General features: G+C 36.5%; 1 protein-coding gene across 4 annotated transcripts in view; it reads right to left on the bottom strand.

The window, feature by feature from the left end:
- Nucleotides 1-393: 393 nt before the first annotated feature.
- ReepB (Receptor expression enhancing protein B) overlaps nt 394-16,374 on the bottom strand; it is a 90,853-nt gene continuing 74,872 nt past the window's right edge. For all 4 annotated transcript variants that reach the window (XM_067775399.1, XM_067775398.1, XM_067775400.1 and 1 more), the window contains 3 exons: nt 9,377-9,609; nt 9,204-9,303; nt 394-1,090 (listed from right to left, as the gene is read on the bottom strand). In XM_067775399.1, the coding sequence (XP_067631500.1) occupies nt 1,017-1,090; nt 9,204-9,303; nt 9,377-9,609 (407 nt within the window). In that variant the 3' untranslated portion in view covers nt 394-1,016. The remainder of the gene's footprint in view (nt 1,091-9,203; nt 9,304-9,376; nt 9,610-16,374) is intronic.

The following is a 16,374-nucleotide window of genomic DNA, read 5'->3' as shown; positions in this document are numbered from 1 at the left end:
ATGGATAAGTAAAAATATGGTTATGACTATGTTAACTTCAACTCGGGCTCTTAAGTCAACTTTAACTAGAGTTTAAACTCGCATTGAAATACCCGGCTTTAAAATCAGGTTACGCCAACTGTTATTATTCGAAGTTAGAAGTTTAAATTGGAAAACACACATTAGCACAATTGCGGTATTTGAAATTCTTTTCGAGAGAAGTGGTTATGGATTTCGGATTAAGAAATACTATTTTTTTATCATAACGACATAATTACTTGAAACCCCAATCAGAAAATAAAAATGACTCAATTTGAAGTCTCCCTATCTATACTTGATAATTTTACAGAAACGGCCTAAGGCGCTTGCTTTATAACAGCTTGATTTGATGAAAATAATTTAAAACACAAAGAATTTCGTTAAGTTTGCACTTTTCTTTATTGTTCCATAATCTTCTTTTTGTTTTTCAAGCAGTAAAGCCACAAACATTTACCCTCTTTAATTAATTCTTTTACAATGAAAAATTGTTAGCTTTTAATTTTTATACAATTCTTTCTTACAAACAATCACGTCACCTTTTCACATAGGTTTTTCTTTTTGGTATTGAATAACAAAATCTTTCTAGGATAATAACATATTTTTTGTTGTTTCCTTTTTATTTTTAATTTAAACTAAATTAATTTGAACATCGGGGATTTATGCAAATATGTAAGCTGAATTCTGAATTGTGTGTGGTATTGACGAAAAAAAAAAAAAAATAAAACAAAGCCAAGTGCCTACACTAAGAATTTTATATTAAAATGTTATATTTTCAAAACTACTTTCAATACGAATTTAATTAGAAGTAGGGTGATATGCAGCAATTGATGTGAATGACGATAAGTAGATGGTGTACAATTATGATTTGTTTTTCTTTGAGTTTTACTTTACCATTTTTAATTTGGTGCTTTTGCTCATTTAGTGTTTTTAAAATTTTTTCTGAATAAAACCAATTGCTGCTATTAACAAATAATTTTTAATATACTTCCAACTGCAGCTCAATCCTTTTTAGCAATACTGTGAATGGAATCCTTTGCTTTGGAAGCCATCTTATCAATAAAATCATCAGCAGCTGTAAAAAAGAGGTTAAATTTAATACTAGAAATATGAGATGAATCGAGGCAAGAAATTATTTTCAAAATCATACCATTATGCTTTTTTCTAAACAACCAATTTTTAAAGCGACGCATCATTCTTATTTAATATTTATGATTATTTGATCCAAATTAATTTGGTATTCATTCTTAAAGTAAATTCAATAAAGTAATTAATACTCTTAAAACAAATATTTAAAATACACAAAAAATAATTATGTTTGTATTATATGTGACTGAGATTAAGGATAAGACTACCTAGTTCTCTACCTGCGCTTCGATTGGTTTCTTAACTGACTGAACGAGATTAAAAGAAGGCGAGATCTGCTCATGATCGACCAACCAGGAAAGGCGTGCAACCAAGAGCGGGCCGGTTAACCGGTTTCTTGATATACGACTTTATTAACGACTTCGCTCAGATACGGCCTTATTAACACAAATTTTAAGTTACGACCTTTTTTATTAGGATATGCCGATATGTTCAACAATATATCACAAAAAATTTCCAGGAAAGAATTAAAATATATTTGTGAGAGAAATACTTGCGCTTGTTGTTGTTTTTGTTGTTGTAGCAGTGTTTCGCCCCATCCAATAGGTCTGACCGATCACAAATTGTCATCACTGTCCTCTAACGGGAGTCCGAGGAAACTTGCTGTTTCAACAGGGGTGGACCATAATGAGAGGGGTGTTAGAGGCGTTGATTCCACATTACAATTGATTAGATGGTTGGTGTTATGTGGGGACACATTGCAAGCAGGGCATACATTTTGTATGTCGGGGTTGATTCTGGATAGGTAAGAGTTTAACCTGTTATAGTATCCAGATTGAAGTTGGGCTAGAGTGACTCGCGTTTCCCTAGGGAGTGTGCGTTCCTCCTCTGCAAGTTTAGGGTATTTTTCTGTGAGTACTGGATTCACAGGCCAATTCCTGACATAGAGGTCCGACGCCTGTTTATGGAGTTCACCAAGGACCTGCTTATGTTTTTTGGCTGCATACGGCTGTGTTCTGAGGTGCCGTATTTCCTCATAGTGCTTACGGAGGTGACTCCTTAAGCCCCTGGGCGGTGTTGGCTTTTTCCCGACCAAGGACTGCCATTTCAGTGTAACCCCATTTAATTTGTAATACTTGCGCTTTGAAACAGTATATGCAGATTTTAAATAAAAACAAGTAAAGGTGTCTAAGTTCGGGTGTAACCGAATATTATATATTCAGCGTGAGCTTCAATTGTACATTTCATTTCAGATAAATTACTTTTCTACATAACACGTGGCACCGCCCGTTTAAAAAAAAAATGTCTCCGCATTTCATCTTACAATAAAACTTGATAAGTGAAATATCATTGATTCAAAACTATTTTTTGCTAAGTTATAGCTTATTATTCTAGTCTACGACCTTTTAAACTTGTTTTATATCTAAGTTGCCGTGGTCTTCAACCGATCCCGTCCATTTTTACTAAAAATATTTTCTGCTATAGGGAAAATTTGTGTACCCAATTTTATTACGATCCGTTAATTTTTCTTCGAGTTATGGCTCCCGAAAAATAGAAAATTAGTCATAAAAGGGGCGGTCCACACCCATTTTCAAAAATTTTAGTGTTTCCAATTTAATGTTATAATTCAATTTAGAAAGTAAAATTCTATTGATACAAAGCTCTTTTTCGCAGAAATATTATTTTCGTCTACGACCCTTTTAAAAATATTTTATATAAAAGTGGGCGTGGTCCTTAACCGATTTCGTTAATTTTTCTTCAAAGCATTCCTTATAGTAAAGGCAACCTCTCTGCCGAATTTTGTTACGACAGGTTTAACGGTTTTTGATTTATGATAAATAATATTTGTAAAATTGATTTTATCATAAGTGGGCGGGGCCACGCCCGTTTAAAAAAATTTTTTAAAGTTTTTATCAAGAGTCTCAATATCAGTCCACATGTCAAATTTCAACATTCTAGGTGTATTATTTACTAAATAATCAGTTTTTTTGTGTTTTCCAAAATGTTACATATATATAAAAAGTGGGCGTGGTTATCATCCGATTTCGCTTATTTCAATACCAATCTCTTCTGGGTCCAGATAAGCTCGTGTACCAAATTTGGTGGAAATAACTCAATATTTACTCAAGTTATCGTGCTAACGGAGAGACGGACGGACGGACGGACATGGCTCAATCAAATTTTTTTTCGACACTGATGATTTTGATATATGAAAGTCTATATCTATCTCGATTCCTTTATACCTGTACAACCAACCGTTATCCAATCAAAGTTAATATATGTACTCTGTATTATGTATTGAATGCAAAAAAAAAACGTGATTTTCATACCTTAATGTAAGAATATTAGCGGCCGCCGTGGTGTGATGGTAGCGTGCTCCGCCTACCACACCGAAGATCCTGGGTTCACGCCCCGGGCAACATCAAAATTTTAGAAACAAGTTTTTTCAATTAGAAGAAAACTTGTCTAAGCGGGGTCGCCCCTCGGCAGTGTTTGGCAAGCACTCCGAGTGTATTTCTGCCGTGAAAAGCTCTCAGCGAAAACTCATTTGCCTTGCAGATGCCATTCGGAGTCGGCATAAAACATGTAGGTCCCGTCACACCAATTTGTAGCAAAAATTAAAAGGAGCACGACGCAAATTGGAAGAGAAGCTCGGCCTTAAATCAGGTTATAGCGTCAACTTTAACTAGAGTTTAAACTCACACTGAAAACCCAGGCATAAGGTCTGGTTTTCATTACAAGTTCAACTCTGTCAGTTAAACTACGCTTAAACTTATTCTGCAGTTTTTCAGCCTATTTTAACTGAACTTTAAGCCGAGCTTAAGCGGGCGATCTGGCATTTGCGTTCCTTGCTCATATTGATAATAAGGCATATTTATAAAATATCAAAAGTTGTCTCGAAACATTGGCTCAACTTTATTATTTAAGTTGAAAAAAGATAGTGCCCAACTTGTACGTATGTGTGGTTCTCTAACTGGGTTCAAATGTTAGACTACAATACTACAGGGATACACGAAAACAAAAAACATGGTAACAGACGAACAACAGAGAAAATGGTTCATAATGGGAAGCATCGTGAATCGCAAGACGTCGAATACGCAAACCTTGCAGACTTGAAAAGCATTTAAGCACTAAAGGCCCAGCAGCGACATCTATTCTTGAAAAAGTAGGGTTTATTAGAGGCAGTGTTGCCAAACCAAAGACAATAAATTAACAAATTATCTGACTCAAAAATTGAGCCAGACTTCTATGTGAATTTATCTGGCTCAAATCGTTGTTTTTGCATTAATCTGGCTCAGGATCTTCACGACCGGATGATACCTATTATTCCATTAACCCTGTGTGAAATTGGTAGAAAATAATCTAGACTGGTGCTAAAAAACGAAACAAACTATAATTCAGAGAAGCTCGAGATAAACTCGAAATAAACCAAATCTCATAATGACCATAACTAACTATAAAAATAAAATCCTAAAATGGTCCTGAAAACCATGCAGAAACGATTCAAAAATAATTCCTCTATGATAAAGTAATACTTAGCTCAAAAATCATACCAAAAATATTACCGAACTATTCAGAAAACCGTTCCCTAAAAATAAACTCGAAAAAATACGAAGTTACCTTGAACCCTTCACGAATATAATTACAAAACAGTTACGAAAACATTTCGACCTTCCTCCCTTCTTCCTGAAACGACGCCAATAAATGCCCGAAATGGGTTTGAAACGGATGTATGTAGCTATATACAGCAGTTTCTTGATTTTACGAACACCATCGTTGCAGGGTTTGTTCGTAAAATCGAGTACCATAACATTTTTCATATATTCTTGATTCAAATAGCTAAAATAATCAGAGAAAGTACACGTGTTTTTTAAAACTTGTTTTACTCAAATAACAAATGCAAAAAAAAAGAACAAAAAGAAAAAATTAATTTCAGAATGGTCATCACCGTATAACACACATACATATATACATACATATTCCATATTTTAGGTTAGGTGTATGCTCAGAAAAGTTGTTCGAACAATATCATGTGCTTAATTTAGTAAGACAGTAGTTAATGTTTAAAATGTTTATGTAAAAAATTGATTAATCATTGTTTGACAGGAATATTGAGGTAACTGTTTACTGCAGCTTTTTGAAGTTCCGTCAAAATAACCAAATTTGAAGCCTCAACATTGTTTTGCTTGGCCCACCGAATGCACGTGCCAAAACTTTCAACAGCGTCTGTATGCTTAACTTTTGGCTCTTCAATTAAACATTTTTATGATACAAAACACAAAATTGGTTAGTTATTCGTACAACCAAGTACTGTCGATGCACGTTTGTTCGTACTATAAAGTAACGTAAAAATTTTGAATGTTTGTGAAATCGAAATCTCGTAGAATCAAATGTTCGTAATATCAAGAAACTGCTGTACATTAGACTGGGTCGATTTATTAACCGATATCGCGCCATCGATTTATCGATAGGACTTGGGCTCAGGAAAAAAAAGTTCCCTACGCATACCCAAAAAAATAATTTTCAAGCCTGCGAAAAAAAAATGGCGAAAGGGTAAATTTTTCGACCAAAACACTCCCCAAAACCCAAAAAATATTTTTTTTTTTTTCAAAAAACTGTTATCGCCAACGTTTTTACAACAGTTTTTTGAAAAAAAAAAAAGTATTTTTTGGGTTTTGGGGAGTATTTTGGTCGAAAAATTTACCCTTTCGCCATTTTTTTTTTCTCAGGCTCGAAAATTATTTTTTTTGTGTATGCGTAGTGGAACTTTTTTTCCTGAGCCCAAATCCTATCGAAAAATCGATGGCGCGATATCGGTTAACTTTCGTCCATACAAACCTGGTGCTAAAAAACGAAACAAACTATAATTCAGAGAAGCTCGAGATAAACTCGAAATAAACCAAATCTCATAATGAACATAACTAACTATAAAAATAAAATCCTAAAATGGTCCTGAAAACCATGCAGAAACGATTCAAAAATAGTTCCTCTATGATAAAGTAATACTTAGCTCACAAATCATACCAAAAATATTACCGAACTATTCAGAAAACCGTTCCCTAAAAATAAACTCGAAAAACTACGAAGTTACCTTGAACCCTTCACGAATATAATTACAAAACAGTTACGAAAACATTTCGACCTTCCTCCCTTCTTCCTGAAACGACGCCAATAAATGCCCGAAATGGGTTTGTAACGGAGGTATGTAGCTATATACAGCAGTTTCTTGATTTTACGAACACCATCGTTGCAGGGTTTGTTCGTAAAATCGAGTACCATAACATTTTTCATATATTCTTGATTAAAATAGCTAAAATAACCAGAGAAAGTACACGTGTTTTTTAAAACTTGTTTTACTCAAATAAAAAATGCAAAAAAAAAAGAACAAAAAGAAACAAGTAAGGAAGGTTAAGTTCGGGTGTAACCGAACATTACATACTCAGTTGAGAGCTATGGTGACAACATAAGGGAAAATAACCATGTAGGAAAATGAACCGAGGGAAACCCTGGAATGTGTTTGTATGACATGTGTATCAAATGAAAGGCATTAAAGAGTATTTTATGAGGGAGTGGGCCATAGTTCTATAGGTGGACGCCATTTAGGGATATAGCCATAAAGGTGGATCAGGGTTGACTCTAGAATGCGTTTGTACGATATGGGTATCAAATGAAAGGTATTAATGAGTATTTTAAAAGGGCGTGGACCTAAGTTCTATAGATGGACGCCTTTTCGAGATATCGCCGTAAAGATGGACCAGGGGTGACTCTAGAATGCGTTTGTACGATATGGGTATCGAATTAAAGGTATTAATGAGAGTTTTAAAAGGGAGTGGTGGTAGTTGTATATGTGAAGGCGTTTTCCAGATATCGACCAAAATGTGGACCAGGGTGACCCAGAACATCATCTGTTGGATACCGCTAATTTATTTATATATGTAATACCTGCCACGATTTTAAGGGTTTTTTATTTCGCCCTGCAGAACTTTTTCATTTTCTTCTACTTAATATGGTAGGTGTCACAACCATTTTATAAAGTTTTTTCTAAAGTTATATTTCGCGTCAATAAAAAAATCCAATTACCTTACCATATTTCATCCCTTTTTTCGTATTTGGTATAGAATTATGTCATTTTTTTCATTTTTCGTAATTTTCGATATCGAAAAAGTGGGCGTGGTCATAGTCGGATTTCGTTCATTTTTCATACCAAGATAAAGTGAGTTCAGATAAGTACGTCAACTGAGTTTAGTAAAGATATATCGATTTTTGCTCAAGTTATCGTGTTAAGGGCCATGCGGAAGGACAGACGGACGACTGTGTATAAAAACTGGGCGTGACATCAACCGATTTCGCCCATTTTCACAGAAAACAGTTAACGCCATAAAATCTATTCCCCTACCAAATTTCTAAAGGATTGGTTAATTTTTGTTCGACTTATGGCGTTATAAGTATCCTAGACAAATTAAATGAAAAAGGGCGGAGCCACGCCCATTTTTAAATTTTCTTTTATTTTTGTATTTTGTTGCACCATATCATTATTGGAGTTGAATCTTGACATAATTTACTTCTATACTGTAAAGATATTAAATTTTTTGTTAAAATTTTACTTTAAAAAAAAAAATTTTTTAAAAGTGGGCGTGGTCCATCTCCGATTTTGCTAATTTTTATTAAGCGTACATATAGTAATAAGAGTAACGTTCCTGCCAAATTTCATCATGATATCTTCAACGACTGCCAAATTACAGCTTGCAAAAGTTTTAAATTACCTTCTTTTAAAAGTGGGCGGTGCCACGCCCATTGTCCAAAATTTTACTAATTTTCTATTTTGCGTCATAAGTTCAACTCATCTACCAAGTTTCGTCGCTTTATCGGTCTTTTGTAATGAATTATCGCACTTTTTCGGTTTTTCGAAATTTTCGATATCGAAAAAGTGGGCGTGGTTATAGTCCGATATCGTTCATTTTAAATAGCGATCTGAGATGAGTGCTCAGGAACCTACATACCAAATTTCATCAAGATACCTCAAAATTTACTCAAGTTATCGTGTTAACGGACGGACGGACGGACGGACATGGCTCAATCAAATTTTTTTCGATCCTGATTATTTTGATATATGGAAGTCTATATCTATCTCGATTCCTTTATATATGTACAACCAACCGGTATCCAATCAAACTTAATATACTCTGTGAGCTCTGCTCAACTGAGTATAAAAATTAATTTCAGAATGGTCATCACCGTATAACACACATACATATATACATACATATTCCATATTTTAGGTTAGGTGTATGCTCAGAAAAGTTGTTCGAACAATATCATGTGCTTAATTTAGTATGACAGTAGTTAATGTTTAAAATGTTTATGTAAAAAATTGATTAATCATTGTTTGACAGGAATATTGAGGTAAATGTTTACTGCAGCTTTTTGAAGCTCCGTCAAAATAACCAAATTTGAAGCCTCAACATTGTTTTGCTTGGCCCACCGAATGCACGTGCCAAAACTTTCAACAGCGTCTGTATGATTAACTTTTGGCTCTTCAATTAAACATTTTTATGATACAAAACACAAAATTGATTAGTTATTCGTACAACCAAGTACTGTCGATGCACGTTTGTTCGTACTATAAAGTACTCAACGTAAAAATTTTGAATGTTTGTGAAATCGAAATCTCGTAGAATCGAATGTTCGTAATATCAAGAAACTGTTGTACATTAGACTGGGTCGTTTTATTAACCGATATCGCGCCATCGATTTATCGATAGGATTTGGGCTCAGGAAAAAAAAGTTCCTCTACGCATACCCAAAAAAATAATTTTCAAGCCTGCGAAAAAAAAAATGGCGAAAGGGTAAATTTTCGACTAAAACACTCCCCAATATTTTTTGGGTTTTGGGGAGTATTTTGGTCGAAAAATTTACCCTTTCGCCATTTTTTTTTTTTCAGGCTCGAAAATTATTTTTTTTGTGTATGCGTAGTGGAACTTTTTTTCCTGAGCCCAAATCCTATCGAAAAATCGATGGCGCGATATCGGTTAACTTTCGTCCATACAAATCGACCCAGGTTAATATACATATTAAAAAAAAAAACATGATTCAATAGTTACCCCGATGATGCTTTAGAAAATATGGGCGCACAATGCTCTGATAGATGACAAATGAACCATTCCTTTCCATTGGCAGCATACACCAGACGAGAAAAGAGGCCTGGAAATATGTATATGTATAATATTTTATTGTTTTTCAATTCAAAATTTTTACAAAACTTATTTTAGTTTACCTTAAGTAACCAGTAAAATGGTATGACAGAGGTCAGGAAGCCTGAGAAATATTCAATCAATGACAATATGGCATAAGTAACCCAATAGATTAACCATCTAGTATCGTCCAATTTTGTACTCGACTCAATGGCATGTATGGAGATGTAAGCAGGATATGCTACACCAATTGTATTACACAGCAATTGAGCACCATAACCGAAAATCAAGTATAAAGCACAAAATCCAGCAGCACCTGTAAACAACAAACAATTTTTAAAATAATTTATTTAATAATTTAATAAAATACCCATGGTATAAAAAAGAAAGTAGTTCCACTCAAAACTCTTTGACGTATTTGGGGATTTTGAAGTTTCATAATGTTTGTTTTGCTAGAAGCTTTGCTATACCGTTACTGTTTAAGGCGAAATTGTGTTTTTCGGGATGGAAAATTCTTTTCATCTGAGACAATAAATAATACGAGCCGCACCCGTGCGCATCTTGCGCAACCAATATAAAAGTATCTTATCAAACATCAACAAATATCAGCTGTTCTATCAATAAATTAAAACTTACAGCTTGCGCTGCCATCTAGCGTATGATAGCAACTGCCAGTAATGCAGTGCAAATATTCACAATAGTGCCATCATACAAATAGATTTCTGTGTGCTCACAATCGTTTATTTTTAACAATTTTTTTAATAAAATATAGCTAAACAAAAGCTCTACGACCAAAATTGCCCAAAGCTCACTAATAGCCCGGATGTCCATCTTTACAACCAAAACTTTATTTATAGATTTGGATTCCAAATAAGAGCGAACAGGGGCGCGTACATAAAAACAACAATTAAAAATAATATTGTAACGAATTTACTTGCAAATCCTCTTATTTACCCTTTTGCCAAGTTCGATCACTAAACTGTTGAATAAATAACTCCAATATTGAATAATGGAAAAATGGTCTTTATTAAAGTACTTCACAATAACACTTATACTTTGCAACTAGCTTGCTTAACAACCAAACTGATTGATAGCTAAAATGAAACTCTACTTTCAAAATAATACTTCACTGCTTAGCATCGGCCTAGAGATAGCAGCACCCCTTAGTTTTGTTAATATTCGTAACACTGCCCTCCACCTAAGTCTGATCGTCCCGATCAGACAAATCTCCCGATCTAATCGCCGTTATCATCACCAGATGTACCACTTTTCTACTCCCTGGTTTCCCAGTGGTGTGTATCCGGTAGATGGTATCACTGATCTTCTTCACAACTTTGTACGGGCCTTCCCAACTGCACCGAATCTTGGATGGAACACCTTTCCGCCGGTGAGGGTTGTATAACAGTACCAAATCTCCTTCCAAGAAACCTTCCGAATTTTTGTCCTCGTTGTACCTGCGTTTCATCTTACTACTCATTATTCTTGATATTTCCCTCGCATTCTGTTGTTTGACCAATGAACTTCTTCGCAGAGCTTGCACTTGACGGATTGACTTTGCATCATCATTATCATCTGGACGTTTCACAACAGTAGTGCGCGCTGGCTTGAAGCCACCCTTGCATTCTTTCTGAAAAATTCTTTCAGTCATTTTAGTGCGTCCATTAGGGTTTGTCGATGCCGGTCTTTTTCTCGCAGGTACTTTTAATTTCGCTTTATTTGGCCCATTCGATCCATCAACATTTTCTTTTGACTTTCGTGGCGTTTGTAGAGTCTTCTCCACCCGTACTCGATTACTACTGAACCCTTCTTCCAAACTGAAGTTAAGTGGGACATCCTGGTTCTCATAGCGCACAATCTTTCTTGGCATATCGATCCTGATGTCATGGTCAACTAAGAAGTCCACTCCCAATATGAATTCATCAACGATCTCCGCCACAACGAATTTGTGTAGAACCATGACCTTCCCAATTAGGACTTCACATATCACTTCTCCCTGGACTTGGTTATACTCGCCTGTGACCGTACGCAAACTTGCTCCAGGTAACGGTTTTAATCTCCTGTTGACTAAATCAGATCGAATCAAGGAATGAGATGCGCCCGTATCTACATTCAGTACACGCTCCTTGCCATCCACATTCCCTCTGACGGTAAGACTGCTTGATTTCCTTCCAATTTGCGACACAGATATCACAGGACATTCAACAGCTGGAGCTAGCTCTCGATCTTTACATCTGGCACGCTCTTGCTCATCTCCTCCAGCTTTGCGTTTACGGCCACCCGCATTGTTGGAACTATTAGGACCAAGATCGCAATGACGTGCAATGTGACCGGACTTCCCGCATTTGATAACTTTTTCACTCCGCTTTTGCGATCCTTTCAGCGCCTCCAATATTGCGTCTACCCACTCTGGCCTTTCTACTTCCACACGGCGTGCTTTGAAAACTAGCTTACACAGAAGCGACGCTGTTTCCTGAATCAGAGCTTGTGACACCGTTTCTGCGAATGTTGGCTGTGGGTTTGCGTATGTAGCTCGCTTTGTTTCGGTGTCCCGTATGCCATTTATAAAGCTCTGAATCCTTACCCTTTCAGTGTATTCCACGGGTGCGTCCGCATTCGCTAAATGTGCTAGCCTTTCAATATCCGACGCAAACTCTTGCAATGTTTCACCAGGCCTCTGGAAGGGGTTCAGCAACTCCATTTGGTATATCTGTCTCCTATGCTCAGTTCCATATCGTCTCTCTACAGCAGCCATCAATGCTTCATAACAGTTCCGTTCGCCCTCTGGAATGGTTTGTAAAATCTCAGCTGCAGGCCCTTTCAACGCCATGAATAGTGCAGCAACTTTATCTTCAGCACTCCAGTTGTTCACTGCTGCGGTCTTCTCAAACTGAATCTTAAACACCTGGAAAGGAACAGAACCGTCATAGGATGGTGTTTTTACCTTTGGATTGCTTGCTGAAACAGCTGGGCGATTTAGTTGTAACTGCTCCATACGACCTTTTAAATCATCTACTTCTGCCTGAAATTTAGCCATTTTTGCATCCTGCGCTTCCAGTTTTGATGATACCTGTTCCAACATTTCTGCCGACATTTCAGATATACGTGCCTCTTGCGCTTCCAATTGAGATGCCATATACGTCTTTTGGTCTTCCAGTTGAGATGACACTTGCGATGTCATTTCTGAAATACGTGCCTTCTGTGATTCCAGTTGGGATGCCATATATGTCTTCTGCTCTTCCAGTTGGGATGCCATATATGTCTTCTGTTCTTCGAGCTGTGTTTCCATCTTGGATGTTATTCGTGTCTCTTGGGATTCCATCTGTGATGACATATACGTTTTCTGTTCTTCTAGTTGAGATGACATATACGTTTTCTGTTCTTCTAGTTGAGAGACATATACGTTTTCTGTTCTTCTAGTTGAGATGACATTGTCGATGTTTGAGCAGATATTGCAGCCAAAATCATGTTCAAGTCTGTGCTCGTAACTGTCTGCGATGTTTCGTTTTTCTCTTCAATTTTTGTTGTTGTCTCGACCCCCTCAGGATAAAAGACATACTCGTCCACATCAATTCCTTCTGCTTCCATTGCCTCTCGTAGCCGTGCCTGAAGTTCGAGTTTAACGCCGCTTGTATTCAATCCACGGCTCTCCAACTCCTTCTTTAGTTGCTGGATGTTCAATTCACTGAATTTTGCCATGTCCTTGTTGTCCTCTGGAATTTATTCAACAATTCCTCTTCTGACGCCAATTGTAACGAATTTAATTGCAAATCCTCTTATTTGCCCTTTTGCTAAGTTCGATCACTAAACTGTTGAATAAATAACTTCAATATTGAATAATGGAAAAATGGCCTTTATTAAAGTACTTCACAATAACACTTATACTTTGCAACTAGCTTGCTTAACAACAAAACTGATTGATAGCTCAAATGAAACTCTACTTTCAAAATAATACTTCTATGGCTCGCTAGATAGCGTCTTAATCGAAACTGCTTGATAGCTCAACTCAAACTGAATTCCAGCGCCTCTACATTTGCTGCCTTTTATACTCTCTGATTTCAACGTTCGCATCTTCTGGGCGCTTCCAGAATCTACTAGTTGCCATCAGCTCTCAAACTTCTCAGCTGTAACTACAATTGCACGATTTTGTAGCTTCTCTCATTGCATACTTTCAGGAGTATCTCAGATGTATGCATGTGTTTGTGCATTGATTCTCCGCTGTTCGTATACGTACATGGTACATATGTGTAGACGCAATTATTGTTCGTTTATGTAGATACATAATGATTGAATTATTGATGTGAATTCACGTCACTGCTTAGCATCGGCCTAGAGATAGCAGCACCCCTTAGTTTTGCTAATATTCGTAACAATATTGTAACGAATTTAGGGAAACTCCGTTTATTTGCAACCTGCTACTAACGTTCGTATCGCTAAACTGTTGAATAATTAACTCCAATATTCAATAATGCAAAATGGTTTTATTAGACTACTTTGAAAATACTTCACAATAACACTTATACTTCGCAACTGATAGCGTGCTTAAATCAAACTGATTACGGACTACTCAGCTTCTGCTGCTTTTATAGTCCCTGCCGTGTCGTTCGCATATTTCTAGGCGTTTCTCCTTCTAGAATTTACTACTTCTTTACCAGCTATAAACTCACCAGCTATAAACTACAGATGCACGTTTATAGCTTCTCGATAGCAATATGCGCGATGATTGCATACTTTTGTGAGTATCTCAGATATATGCATGTGTACGTGTGAGAACTACTTTGCTGATGATTGCATACTTTTGTGAGTATCTTTCCGCTGCTGTATGTACATATGTGTAGACATAATGATTGATTTGTTTATGTAGATACAAATGACTGCTTAGTATCGGCTTAGAGATGATAGTATCCCTTAGTGTTGCTAATATTCGTCACAATATATATGATGCTTTAGCACGATTTATGTGCATACATATCGGTTGGGAATACAGTAAAACATGAAATTTTATTGAAAAATAGTGGATAGTGACTCATACATTGGCTAATGCCTCATATCTTTTTGGCAGCTTGACTTCTAGACCGAAAAAAATACACGAAAAATTCTGTTGTTCTAGCATGACCCTATATATAATCATGCCTCTACAGTGGATATTTCTCAAGGCATGTTGAGAAAAAGTGTACCTCCAAAGTCTGCAGTGAGTGGTAGGTGTTTAATTTGTTACGTTTGTGGGACGCCACATCCAATGCAACGGGCAAAATAACTCTCATAACTAGTGGCTTACCTGCAGAGCTACACAAGTAAGGAATGCTAAGTTGGGGCAAAACCGAGCATTAAATACCCAGCGTGCGCTTTCATCTTTATATATAAAAATCACGTGTCGCATTGTTTGTCCGCGATGGAATCCTAAACTACTGAACCGATTTTGAATTTGTTTTGCACCCCGTGTGTAGATTGATGTGACTTGAAATATGCGATAGGTTATATCTCAGTTTATAGTCGCTATATTATTTTATTGCAAATTTTTTTATATGTTTATACGTAATAATAAAATGTTATGTATACGCAACGGCACTCATATTTTCAGGTGGGTAATACTTCCGTGTAATTGGTTGGTGTTTAATTAAACAACGTGCTTATCAATAAAAAATATTATAGCGAATGATATCAAGTATAACACATCAGCAGGCCCGACGAGAGCGGGGGGGGGGGGGGGGGGGGATGGGGGATTACCACCTGGCCCGGGGTTTCTGAGGGGGCCCGCGATTTAGAGGTACTAAGCAATTTTTTTTTTTTAATTCAGGAGAGTATTTAGTTGTTCCATGTGCAATTTTTAAGCCGACTTTCAAAAGCATCGAATATCTGCATTTCGTTTTAATATTAGCCGTGTTTTTTTTTAAACGCGTATGCATTTCGTTTGCGCGTAAAAAAAAAAAACGCCTATCTTCACTTAGATAATGCTTAGGAGACCCATCTAGCGGCTGTGGCTAAACAACTAGCTACAGCAACAGGGTGTACCGAAAAGCGGAGACACAACGCTCTGATGGCCATAGGGTATAACATATAGCTGAATCAGTTGCGATGAATTGTGGACACACATAGAATACATAGAATTAGTGTAGAGGGTGAAACAAAGACACATATTTCAGTTACATCTGAGTATAATACGTACTGAAATTTAGTAGGACAGAATTTATGCGCAGTAATTTCAGAGGTGTTTTTAAAGTTTGTCGCTTAGCAGTCCATATCAAGTTTAAGCGTAAACGGATATACGCGTGTTAAAAAACACGGCTATTATAGTGAAGTGTGAAAATTGAAAATCTATATATATAAAAAGAAAGGCTAAAATGTGTGTTAGTTGTTCGACGGTGTTTGAAGAAACGCGTGGGTCGATTTTGTTCAAACTTTCACACAAGTTGCGTATATCTCAGGTGGTGGTTATTACATAGGTTTGGCTACCACTAGCATGTTTTTATAGAATATGGATAAAAAAAGAAAGCTGTTGATGAGTGCTTTAGTAGATGGTAATTTTCATACCCCTGTGATCTCGAGATATAGGCCAAAACGTGGGCGCGTGAATGCCTAGACAGTGTTTATACAATATGGATATCAAATGAAAGCTGTTGATGAGTGCTTTAGTAGAGAGTAATTTTCATACTGCTGGGTGACTAGGGTCTCGAGATATAGGCCAAAACGTGGACCCGGATACCCCTAGAATGTGTGGGTAATATGGATATCAAATGAAAGCTGTTGCTCAGAGCTCTACAGTAATTTTCATTGTGATATTCGATTTAGTCGCATCAACATGGAAAACTCATAAACCGAAATAAAGACATGAATTAATAATACCCACATACCTATTTACATACGTCCTATTCGATTTGACTGAAATTTGGTATATAAGTTTGCCTATATTAGTATTTACGATCCTTTTTTCCGGGAAGTAGACCAGAGACGGACTGGGAATGAGATTAGAACTAGGACTGGGACTGAGACTCGGAGTGGGACTGGGACTGGAACCAAATACATACCGCCCTCTGGGACAGGCAATAAGGGATGAAGAAGAATGAGAAGAACTTGAGAGAAGATA

This window comes from Eurosta solidaginis, chromosome 3 (genome assembly GCF_040869045.1).
Source record: "Eurosta solidaginis isolate ZX-2024a chromosome 3, ASM4086904v1, whole genome shotgun sequence".
Lineage (NCBI taxonomy): Eukaryota > Metazoa > Arthropoda > Insecta > Diptera > Tephritidae > Eurosta > Eurosta solidaginis.
Note: the sequence above shows the minus strand (reverse complement) of the source record. Positions and strands in the feature narration are given on the sequence as shown.